Source organism: Gambusia affinis, linkage group LG03 (genome assembly GCF_019740435.1).
Source record: "Gambusia affinis linkage group LG03, SWU_Gaff_1.0, whole genome shotgun sequence".
Taxonomy (NCBI): Eukaryota; Metazoa; Chordata; class Actinopteri; order Cyprinodontiformes; family Poeciliidae; genus Gambusia; species Gambusia affinis.
Genome location: NC_057870.1, coordinates 19,986,881 through 19,999,834, shown reverse-complemented (window position 1 = coordinate 19,999,834; position 12,954 = coordinate 19,986,881). Strand labels below are relative to the sequence as shown.

Genomic DNA, 12,954 nt, shown 5'->3' with positions numbered 1-12,954 from the left:
TTTAATATAAAACTCTCCTATTGTACAAAAACCTTGCCACTTGCTCTGAGGCTAGATAATGCATGTTTATGCCATTTAGCTAACATGTATAGTAAGGTCACTAAATTATTGCAACCACCGATTTAGATTATATGCTTTAAACGGACCATTAATTGATGTGAGTGACTAAATCACTTCTAGTGAGTTCTACTTTAATGGCACTGAAAGAGCCAGACAGAGCAAGACTATTCTCAGTTCTCAGCATCTTTATTACAAATACCTAAAGATGTACAATGTTAAAACAAGTCGACTGATAATGAAAAATTTACCCTTTTTAGTTTGATCGGCCTTCAATGGTGACCAACCATTTGAAACCTGAATTTTTTTTTATTTCTTAATGAACACTCCCCACAAAAGCGTTACCACTTCACACAAGAAACAAACAAAAAAAGATAAACATCCAGCTATTTACATCCCAACCAGCTATTTGAATCCCATTATTCTGTCTTCATCCTAAAAACAGAATTATATTAATACATAAGCCCTGGAATCTTAGAGCTAATTGTCATCAATTGCTGTTGTTTCGAATACTGATTGAATAAGCCAATGTAAGTTGGTTATGTTCAGTTTGAAATACTGTTTCTATGAAGGCTGTGGCACTTTACTACATGACATTCCAGTGAGTGAGATAAATGCAGCAGTCTTATAATGCTTAAAACCTCAAGTAGATTGTGTTCATTAGACAATCTCTGTTATTGTAAGACTTCTGATCAGACTGGGGAGCAAAAGGTGGGTTGTACTGAAACCACTCAGTGGTGAAGGAGGGTGAGAACGTTTTTGCAAATTTCTACCACAGAAATCACCACAAAGACAAATCTGAATCAGTCAAAATCAGTATCAGAAGGTTCAAGCCTTACAAAAACTAGATTAGCCACAAAATCAAAAATGGTGCGTCTCATTCAGATATCCTGAAAAAAAAATAAATTAGAAGTCTTATCTGTCTCAATGCAATTAGCAGACCTCACAACAGACCAGTTGCCCACTCAGCTCCAGTCTTTATCGCCCTGTTGAGTGTAATATGATCAGAGCATCACAGCCAGCCAAAAGCTAAGGGAATTACCCGGCATCAAGAGGGTAGTCTACAAAGCCTTTGGCTCACAGCCGCTTACAAGAAAGGCTGTCCTTCAAAAATGGTTTTCATGCATTTTATTAGCCCAACAGATGACCAGTGAGAGAGAGCGCCAGGAGAGAGCTATGAAAAGCAAATGCCTGTTCCTGCTGGTAAAAATGTCCTCTCTGCTTCACATACACTGTCGGAGTTGTGAGATTTCACCATTTCTGCACAGTTCCTCTCTTCTAACAGACAATAATGTTTCCCCAGAGCCCGTTACACAGTAGATTGTGTTAGGTGCTGGACATTGTGTAGCTTTGACATTTAATGGATTTGTTCCCCAGGCAGAATTCACCTGGTCCATCCATCAGCACAGCTATAAACGGCTGATGTGTGCATTAAACATTAATTTTCCTAGTTGTTGGCCGTGATTTCAGATTTATTTGGTTTGGTAAAAGATGACAGCTCTTTAGTGAGCAGCCACACTTTCCCAGTTATGCAAAGTAGTTTTTTTTCCACATTTATGCAGATTTGCATGGACATATTAATTGTTTATTAAATAAAACATGTTGTGCATGACCTCTTTCACTGACTGAAAAGAAGCCAATTAATATGGCACCTTTCTAACACTGAAACTGCTGGAAAATGAAAAAGATTGGTGTCAATTACTGCTTCACAAACATGTATCAGAAGCAACTTGCACATTAAATGAAGGCACAAGAGTTCAAACTAAAGCTGTGGAGTCCGTTTTTCAACACAGTTTATTCATCAAATGTGTTCAAGTTTAAGAGATGATAAAAAGCCTCTAAGTACCAAAGAAATTGTGAACAACCACTCGACTTGTAACACCTTAGATGTCAACCAGGAGCGAAGTATTGATGTAACATCTAACCCAGAGAAATAAGTGGATGACATGTGCTATTTCTAGGTCAGGCATGTGTCACTCAAGTTAGTTGTGCTCCATTTGAAAGAAACCATCTAAAACTGTAACTGACCACAAAAAAAATAAAATAAAAAATATCAGCAACCCCATCAGTAACTGTTATATCAGTAAAACCAAAAACTCCTCATGATGACAGAGCCTAATATAAATGCAGATTAATAATAATTAAATTGCAGTCATTTCCAGTCAGGTTAGCTGAAGAAAACCAAGTGAAGCTTTCCAATGGCTGTTTTTGTGTTGAAATCAATATAAAGCAGTAGAAGAGTTCTCAATTTGCAGTAAGTGAGGGAAGAAAGCAACAACAGCATTTCTTAGACAGCCATTTAGAGAAGCAAGAGCTCAACTGGTAACATTATTGGTGGATAATCTCAATCTTTCATTTTGCAAGATAAATGGTGAGAAGTTTTTCATCTGGCCTTAATGCTGTGGATATTCAATATTGTTTACTGTATCAGGAGGTCTTTCCATCTTACTTTTGTGTTAATTTCTTTCTAAACATATAAGGAACAATACAACAGCTTAATTAAAGGAAAAGGGGCACATGTTGCCATCCTAGAATATAAAAGTAGGACATGCATTTGGTATGTGTTGTGTATATCATACCTATATTTGGGTCACATATGCACAATAGTTGCTGACTTTTCTTTAATGTTAGACTTGTTCATGTTCTGTGCTGACTTTAACAGATTTCTAAGACTTTTCACTAACGGGAGCCAAACCTGAAGGGACTGTTACTCTGTGATCCACAAATTCCTCATGTAGCTCAGAGATTACAAGCAGCTCTAACTGTAATATTAAATAACAAGAGCACAAATGTCAGTCTACACCGTGTTTAAATAATATCAGTCAATGTTCAGTGACATTGTGTGTTAGATGTATACTAGTAATGCCATTCTATATGCACAATGAAATTTCTAATGAGAATGACTGCAATCAGTAATTTCCAAAACTAATTCAATTTCTTTTAATAATTCAGTATCAGTCAGGGAAACTTCAGCCATGGATCAAAGGAAACAAGGTACCAGGCCTGAAACAGTTTCTAAAAGTTCCAAATTGCAAAAGTTACAAAGATCTTTTAAGCTAGAACTTTCACTCACTCACAAAACAGCATGCTGTTCAGGTATTCACCATTTCAGGGCTGCAGGTAATGTGCTTATAACTCATGTTTCCATTTATACCAAGACAGCTGATAAAGTCTGGGAGATTTTAAGAAGAAAATCAGCCATCCATCCATTTTCTGTTCATCCTTTTCGCTAAAGGGGTCGGGAGGGTTGCTGGTGCTTATCTCCAGCTGCGTTCCAGGTGAGAGGTGGGGTTCACCCTGGACAGGTCGCCAGTCTGTCGCAAGGCAACACAGAAACAGAATGGGACAAACAACCATTCACACACACACTCACACCTAGGGAGAATTTAGAGAAATCAGTCAACCTGACAGTCATGTTTTTGGACAGTGGGAGGAAGCCGGAGTACCTGGAGAGAACCCACCATGCACAGGGAGAATATGCAAACTCCACGCAGAAAGACCCCGGGCCGAGAATCGAACCCAGGACCTTCTTGCTGCAAGGCAACAGTGCTACCAACTGCGCCACTGTGCAGCCCAGAAAATAAATTAAAGAAAGAAAATAAGCCTAGAAAGTCACAAATATGAAACAAAATAAACTACACAGTAAGTTGGATTAGCTTAAGCACAATACGAGCATGTAATTTTGCAGACAAATGCACTTCTGATACTTGAAATGTTGTTACCCCTGGACAAAATCAATTTTCACTACTAAAGCAAAAAAGAGGTGCAGTGTTCCGAATCATTATGCAGACACTGGAGTACAGGCGTGAGTTAGACAAATTTCACACGAGGACCTATAACAATGTTCCCCACAGACTGAACAGTTCAGTGGCTCTCAGCATTTGCATGAGCCTGATTTTTCACAATGTCAAAGAGGAAATGGTAACTGCTAGGAATGCTGACACATTCTCACAAAGAAATCACAGTGTATTAGAATATATATATGTGTGAGGACCCTCTATATATCCCAGCTATTAAAATCAGCTAATTTGGTTTTAAAGAAATATTTTCAAAACAGCCATTTAAAATTATCAATAGACATACTACTGCATTCAAAGACAAACTAAAAGTTTTGGGTTATTTTCTTACCTGGCAGAAAAAAACAAAACAAACTACTGACAAACAAAACTTGCTGCTAACGACCTGCGACAGACTGGTGACCTGTCCAGGGTGTACCCCGCCTCTCGCTCGGGACGCAGCTGGAGATAGGCACCAGCAACCCTCCCAACCCCATTAGGGACAAGGGTGAACAGAAAATGGATGGATGGATGGATGCTGCTAAAGACATACTGACAAATCACCTTTGGACAGACTATATACCCATTTTATCTATTGAAAGACTATACAGTGACTAACCAGGGGATATGTACATGAGTACAAGTGTGAGCAGCTCATGCAGAAAAGAGGGCTACACAGCTCTGATTGTAGAATTAAGCAGAAGAGTTTAAGATTGGCAACACCTGGTGTAGCACTGTGCTGCTCAAATAGTCAAAGAAATACACAACAGACTTGACATTACACATAGTTGCTGCTCTAAAACTTATTTGGTGTATAATGAGCTGTGAAAGTTAAGTTATTAGATGCTTTGGGTGACATTAGTTTAAGATGTCATTTGTTTTGCACAATTTCAAAATTAATCAAATGTTTATGTCAACAGTGGGTGAACAGCATGTACATAAGATTTGTAAATTACATCTGCCATTCTGACAAGGATAAAGCTGTCAGTGGTACATTGCTGGTCTAACACAACATGGCAAATGAAATTCCAAAAAGTTGCTTCTGTGATACATGTGGAATAAATGCCCATCTGGGTATATGACAGCAATCATGAGGTGGTTTATCTAAAGATAAATTCTGGTTGTTATGGGACAAACTTTGAAAAAGTCCAAGCGATATACTTTTTTTTTTTTATCAAGGCACTGTCATCTTGCACCAACATCCTCCACATTATTTATTCAGAAGAAAACGGAGAAACAATCAAACCTTTACTTAATGAGGTGTTTTTACAGTCCTGTTATGTTGTGACTTCAAGTTGGCTCCTTGATCTGAGAAAATGTTTGCTATAGTATCAGTACTGGTTAAGTGCTGGAACCTGTTACCTGGAAAAATCCTACATAAGCACAAATAAAAAAAATCTTACAAGATGCAGAAATAGTATAGTAATTAACTTCCTTGTCTTAAATTCTTTAGTTCTCTGGTAGAAAACCCCACAAAGAAAATAATAGCTCTTCAGCTCATTACCCAGGCTACATAAGGTTTGCTGATGAGATGAACAAATGGAAAGTTTATGACTGCAATGTGTTCATTAGACCTTTTGAACTTGTTTCACTCCAAGAAGTGCCACCATACAATGTATCTGAACTGCAGTGCTGCAGAAGCCTGTGCACTACGTCTGTGATTAAGGCAGTGACTACAGATATTTATAGCTTTGTACCCAATAGCAGCTCCTGACTTGCTCATGAACACCCTAGGGATCTAATGACATAGCCAGGGGTTATTCTTCATACTGGTTAAAAGCTTCATTCTGCAAATGCCATTCAGAGTAGGAGGACTGGCTGAAGTGAAAAAAGAGAAAAGTCAGAGGCTGATAAGTACAGTACAGACTCAGATAGTGGTGGAGTGACTTCCAATCTTTATGTGAAGGGATACAAATATACAAGTACAGTAAACGTTATCCATCACCTCTTCTCCTTTTAGATGCTTAAATCATTTTTGTTTTGATATTTTTGCTTCCCACTGAATCACCCCATCTTGAGTTGTGACTGGAGAAAAAGGAAAGCAACCATAATCTTCCTCTCCACCGACATCTCCAAAGATAATGAAAGCCCCTGCAGCTTCCCCATGGCAGGATCAGTCAAGTAGCAGGAGATGAATGGGAGCGATGCCATCTCCACATCAAATGATGATCCAGATTTTAAACCGAGATCTCACAGGAAGCCTGGAGAAGAACTGTGGCCCGACTGTGACTGCAACATGTCAGTCCTTGGACCTCAGGACTTCTGATCTTTGCAACCACACCAGCTACTTCACCGGCAATAACACAAGTACCTTCCGGGCAAAAAATTAACTGTCTCTCCCTATAGGTTAAGCAAATATCAACAGCATGTGTTAAACAAGTAGCTGGCACTTCTCATTAGCTTTCTACCAGGATCCAGCCTCAGAAGTTGTTTGCATCCGCCTGTTATAATCAGTGTATTTGTCTTGTTAGGATGACTTGAAGCTATAACTCGATTGCAGAGGCTTGCATGTGAAGACGTGTGACCTTCTGATGTCTTTTTTTTAATTGCAGCAGTCGGTCAGAAACTGGATTTTAATGTAAACAACACATGCATCACACACCAGCAGTGTGTAGGTTTAGAAATAACTGAAAGCTAAAAGGATTCCAAGCCCTTAAAAGAAGAGAAAGAAGCTTCCTTTCTCTTGTAAACACACAGTGTTGTTTTTGTGTTCTGTTTTTAAAGGCAGGTTAAGGCAGCATTTAAACAAAATGTGTTTTATTTTAATATTTGCACTTACTAGCCATTTTTTAAGACAAATAATGAATAATCCAATAATGTCGGAGTAATTTTATTTATTTAGGCCTGATGAACATGACTCGTAGAAGGATTAAAATAGGGAAGAAAACAGTTAGAGCTAAGTGACTAAAGTAAATGCTTACATGCAAGTCAGTGGGTCCATAAAGAGGCCAATGTCATAATGGTTACGGAGTTAAACATAGCATGGTTGTTGGTGACAGATAGGCTGGTCTGAGTCCTTTAAAAAGTACTGATCAACTGTGATCCGTTTCCAGGGAGTTTCCACAGATGTTTTTATTTTTCAGAAAAAAGACTAAACAAGAAAAAAAAACATCTAGTGAGCATCAGTTTGTGGGCAAACAATGTCCTGTTGATGCAGACTGGTTTTAAATGATAGAAAGGCAACGGTAGCTCAAATAAACTTCCTGTTACAACCAAGGTATGCAAAACACCCTCTCCAAACCTCCATCATTTAATTCTTAGAAACTGTTTGACTACAGCAGAGGAAGATCATACAGACTGTCAATACTAAGAAAAGAAAACAGAGATGACAATTTACACAGACACCAAAGTTGGACAAGAGCCAAGTGGAAAAGTTTTTCCTGGTCCAATGAATCTTTAGCAACACCATTTAGACTGTTGGGTACCAACACATTATTTGTCACCTCTTTCCCATAACTGCCAGCTGATATCTTCCTTTACTAACCCCTACTATTTGATTTTCCACATAATTTTATGATTGTTCTATGTTGCGTACTTATGTATTTGCATTTCTATGTGTTCACATGCTTATGTACAATTTCTTTAAAGGACCTTTGGCAAGGTCATGTTGGTAAATGAGAACTGGCTCATTAACATTTTATCTAGTAATGTAAAGTTTATTTGTGGCAGTTCTAGAACTAATGAAAGACAAACACCTAAGTGATGCACATAAAAAAAAAAAAAACTAATTAAATGTCTGTTTTAACAGTGAAGCAAGACATGGTACACGAGGCCCAAGATTTGAATTTAGCCTGATCTTAGTACTCCAGAGCGATGTGTGCCTGTTACACAATTAGCGTCCTGCGTAAAATCAGATTTGTTTGGGTTAATCTAATTCAAGCCTAATTTACCTCGTGAAGCAAATGTGAATGTTGTTTTGGTGGTCCACACTGCAGATGAACTGTATTACTCATTTTAGAAATATCTGAATCAATTTTAAGATCACATGGGTGTTTTTAGTTCAGCACACCAATCTGCGCTTCCACCCTGTGTCCCAGGCGTCCGCTCCCTGTGTAGCTGTTCTGCCTCTGTGGCAGTTGATGTTTTGTCTGACAGCCAGAGAAGCAAAAGGAGCCAGAGACACATTTCCTATAGCTGACTTCCAAGGTGACTGGACCGGCGGGCAGGCATCACTCATCGAAACCTGCATTTATGGAAGAAAGAGCAACCGCAGGAAGCGGCGAGCCATCCGACACAAACTTCCATCAGTAGTGTTCACTTCAGTCAATGAGCTCGAGGTGACCTTCTCAGATTTCATTACATTTGGTCTCTTTTTTTTTCTCCCTCCTTTCTCTTCCACTCTTCCTTCTTTCCCAGAACAAGTGAGTAATTAGAGCAGAAAATTTTCCCCCCACACACCCAGGCTGTCTTTTGTGTCAGCCTGTATATGCAGACAGTTTCACTACAACAACTGTACCTGCACGGAAAGACCCACCATATGTTCTAGGTGTGCTGTTCTAATCCATACCGTCGTATATAGTCAGTGTGCCCTCTCAGGAGAGGTTGTGGTCATTGTGTAATTAAGGAAGCAATAACACCTCTCTTTATAGCGCATAGTGGCAGCCAAGGGACTAAGTAACATTTGGCTGCATAGAGATACTAAACCTAAGTAGCATCAATCCCACAACACATTTTAACATCATTATTTTTACAGAAAAGGATGACAAAATGTGATGGGTTTAGGTGCCAGCCCATTTTAATCTTTCCTCTGACCTTTTACTTTCCAAAGCCAGACAATTACTCCAACCAATCTTTGTCACTGCAGAGGAAAAAGCAATAGAGAGGCATCATTAAATGAACCAAAGATATTTATTGATCTCTTTGGTTCATTTGAGATCAGTAAGTGAATTCATTTCAGATCTGTAAGTAAATTGATAAATATATAGAGTTTTTTTCACCCCCTGTTTTTGAACTCTAATTATTTTGTTTGTAAACATACTTGCAAACAGTATGTGCTCTGATGTACTTTTTTATTAAAATAAAAATTAGATGATTCGAGACAGAGATGCCTCAATCAAGCTTCTTCTTGGCCGATACTTAACTGTAGCTTTCCTTAAGGTTTGCCTGTTGGTTCACATTTTGACAAGTTTGTTTTTTTTCTAAAGGACTAAAACATAAATAGGAAAAGCTGCTGTAGCTTCTTTCATGAGAAAAAGGTTAAAGGACTATTTATTTTTTGTGTGTGTACTATGATGGATGTAAAAGAAACATGCAGTTCAAAGTACATGCTATTGATTGGTTGGTTTTATGGACAAAACCTTGTCATCATTTTTAGAGGGAACTAATTTCCAGTATTTAAAGTGCATGTATAAAACTATCTGCAATGCATTTAATTTTGTATGTTGTAGTCATTAAGAAAAAAAATCTAAATCAGTCAAAATTTGAATCCCTTGTTGAGACTTCCAAAATAATAATAATAAAAAAAAATAAATAAATAAAATAAAAAAATAAAAAACATTAAAAAAAATCTGTAATAGGCATCAGTCAGTGTCCGGTCAGTGCAAGATTCTCAAAAAAAAATCTATTTGATTTCAACATTTTCTTGATTAGGACTCTGAATCTTTACAGGGACAAAAGTCTGAAAACACATCTACATATATGGTTGTTATAATTCTTAATTAATTATGTATGTTTTCTTATAACTCACTCCTCAAAAGGTTGACACGTCTTGCCTGACCTAAATCAAGCGGCCAGCTAAGCATTTGAAAGCTTCATTGTTTAGAATACTTCAGAAGGGAGATTAGCTTAATTTATAATCATTTTAATCACTTTGGGTTGATAATACTGTACCAGTTTATTTATGTATTTATTTATTTTTCTTTTGCATGATTCCTTATGCTATCGACCGAACTGCATGTGACATTTACTAGTTTAACCTTTGTCCCTGCGTCTTCAAAGATTAGCAAAAATATTTTTGCTTAGTGCAATAAAAAAAAAAAGTCATGTAAAACTAAGGGTGCGTAAAAAGAAACAAAGCCAAGCCTATTCCTCTAAAAGTTGCTACTAAATACAAGCGCATCATTTTAGGTCCACAACGCCCATCTCCGCCGCCGGAGATTAAAGGGAAACAAGCTGAGGAAGAGCTGTTTCCTCTTTTGTTGTTGTTGCTCCTTACCGTCGAAGACCTTGAAAGGAGGACGGCCACGACATCCTGGATTTCTTCAGCCCGGGTCGGTGCCCTGTGTCCACGGCGTAAGTCCGGTCCATGTTCCTCGCGCTGAGGTACCGCTCGGTGTCCGAAAAGCCTCTTTGTCTCACGCGGTCGTTCTTGCGCACTGCCAGCGCGTGGCGGAGCGGAGAGAGCGACGCCTGGTTCTGCTGCCTCCACAGATGTTTGGGCGCCTTTGCACTCACGCCTGCTCCGCCGGCGGCTACCAAAGGCGCCGTCCCCACCGTCCCACAAGCAGGTTCCATCCTCCCTGATCCCGTTGGTTTAAAAAAATAAAAAAAAACTATATATTTTTTTCAAGTTAAAATAAACACTTTCTAAACATGAAATCGGAAGAAGTAAAATAATATTGCGAGAGATTTCCTCAGGTCAGTTTTTTTCCCCCTTTTATAAAAAACCCCCCAAAAAAACAAAAAAAAACAGTAGCAGCAAAGTAAAAACAATGTTCCTCGGTTTTACGTCCAGTATATTTTGAGTTCAACTCCACCAACTTTGTCCTTAAAACCACGCGCAAACGGGACAGAAGGAGCCCAAATTGAATCCATTTATAAATTACGAGGCAAAGCTCTGTGGCTGCAGTTTGGACAGGGGGAAACTGTCCCAGAGTAAGCTTACAGAAAGGAATTCACAGCTGAGTCCGGTGTCCATGTGCTCCACGCATTGTCCGTGCATCTCAGCAAAGTGCATATGGTCATGCGGCAGATGTTCAGTGCAGGACAGTGGTCCCCAAGAAACGTGCAAAACTTCTGAGGGTGAAGCCATCCGGACGTGTCACCATTGTTCCTGCTACTAGGTTTGCCTTGCAGGAAAGGAACAGCCGACCGGAATATATGGAACAGGAAAATACATTAAACATGAGGGACCCACCCCGAGGTACCTCCCCTAAAATCATCCCGAGTAAAGCAGGATGTGGGATCGGGCATGGAGCCAGGTGGTTAGATGATGAACACGTTTCTCCCAACAGTAGCAGGCTTTTATTATTATTAGGTATTGCGAAATTGGATAGAAAGCAAAATGCTGAGCTTATGTGTTCCATCATACAGGTAAAGCATGTAAAAAAAAAAAAAAAAAAAAAAGCTGATCAGAGTAAATAATTAAACTGAGACTGTGCAGGATATGTGTCCATCACTGCAGGTTACAGGAGTGCAAACATCCAGTCCATCTCGTTAAACCTCCCCTTTTTTGCTGTTTGCCATCAATTCCAGGGCAAAGGTGGACTCATCTTTGCTTCATTTCGCCCTCCCTTTACGCTCACGGTGCAGTTCGAGCCCATCATCCTGGAAGCTATGACGTTGTTGGCAATGCAGTCGCACATGTTTTAGCAGCAGAAGTGTAATCCTCCAAGAACAAGGTGAGGGATAACAGAAGTGGCAGGTATGTGTAATGGTGACAGGACGCCACAAAGCCCACAAAGAATGTGAGCACAAGCATGGCATGCAGGTGGACTCCATGTTAAAACTCCCAGACAGAATCACGTTATATAGAGTCCAACTCATTTGTAGCAAAATAGCAATCCTTCAGTGAACTTTTCTTGGGTTCTGGATGCTTGCAGCAAAATTATCGAGCAACTTGTAAGAACATTGCATAGTGAGCAAAAGGCTGAATAAAATTTCCAAGATTTGAGTTTCAAATACCAGATATCCTGCTGCGACTTGCAAAATTGCTGAATAATTATGCAATGACTGCCAAAACTGATCTCTTGATCATCATAATGTCTTGGATTTCTATGACTGCTGTACTGGCATGCAAGATAACTGAGACTATGGCATCAGAATGCAATGTTCTTGTGTGGCGACCATAAACAGAAATCAATAACACACTAAACTCTGGAAAGAAACACATATAGATTAATCCCAGGTTGAGTGCTAAAGAAATTCATCCTTACTGCTGTTTCAGTTTCACCAACTGAGTTAGACTTCAGTATCTATAGGTTTTCAGAAATATATTCTTGTGCAGACATACCCACGGATCTTCCTCCGTCTGATTTTTATTTTGTTCATCTCCATCTGAGTGGCATTCCTCGGGGGAAAATGCTTCAGAATCCATCTGGGAATCTGTCATAAGTCACTCTCTCTGCATGCTGTTCACTAAAGCCATCCGATCACCTTGAAAGTTCCTTCTTTGCATCAGTCCCGGTTGATTTGAAAGTTTGCCATCTATCATCAATGTTTTACAACACCCACCGGCTACTAAAAGGTGTACTTTGCAGAAATATTTTTGTGCATTTTTAAAATTTGGTTAATGTTTTTAATCCTTCTTTAGATAATAGGTTTTATTAATCTGCCCTTTTACTTTTTTAATTGATTTGTAGGTAAAAAAAAAAAAAAAAGAAAGAAAGAATACACACCTCTGCTATGTAGTTTAAAGTTAAACGTCCGTTTGCTGTAGCAACATGTGCACTGAGAAGGAACACTTCAGTAACTGAATTTGTGTATGCATTTCTTTTGTTATTTATTGCAGAAAAAGAAACATATCTAACTAAATGCCATATAAATAGGTTTAGAGATTTTTTAAACATCATCTTTAATTTCTTTTTTGTGCTATATATTTTATTAAGAGTTTTTCTTTGTTTATGTTTTGTTTGACTGTTGTATTAAAGATGCAAGGTAGTCCCTGTGGTAAGTACGGTACAGTCAATAATTAGTGATTTCCCCTGACTGCTCCAATACAGATCTCATTATACTCACTGGGGTTATCAGCAAAGCTCGACTAACTCAAATAAGCAAGTTCTTTGGTTGCAACAGTTTAGTGAACAGTCACAGACATTATTAAGATTGGAACAAGTCAGAAAAATAAAAATATTTGTGCATAAATATTTTTGTAGCATAAATTATGCTTATTTGATGCTTTATGTTCCTTTACACATGGAAAAATGAACCTAATCAGTTCTTCACACTGAGCAGTGCAGAATTT

At 38.6% G+C, this 12,954-nt stretch overlaps 1 protein-coding gene across 5 annotated transcripts in view; it reads right to left on the bottom strand.

Annotated features, from left to right (window-relative positions):
• pde4d (phosphodiesterase 4D, cAMP-specific) overlaps positions 1-12,954 on the bottom strand; it is a 193,525-nt gene that overhangs the window by 128,585 nt on the left and 51,986 nt on the right. The window contains exon 2 of one of the 5 annotated variants that reach the window (XM_044112652.1): positions 9,988-10,291. The exons of the other annotated variants lie outside the window; for them this stretch is intronic. Within the exon in view, the coding sequence (XP_043968587.1) occupies positions 9,988-10,286 (299 nt within the window). The 5' untranslated portion in view covers positions 10,287-10,291. The remainder of the gene's footprint in view (positions 1-9,987; positions 10,292-12,954) is intronic. 5 annotated transcript variants of the gene reach the window in all.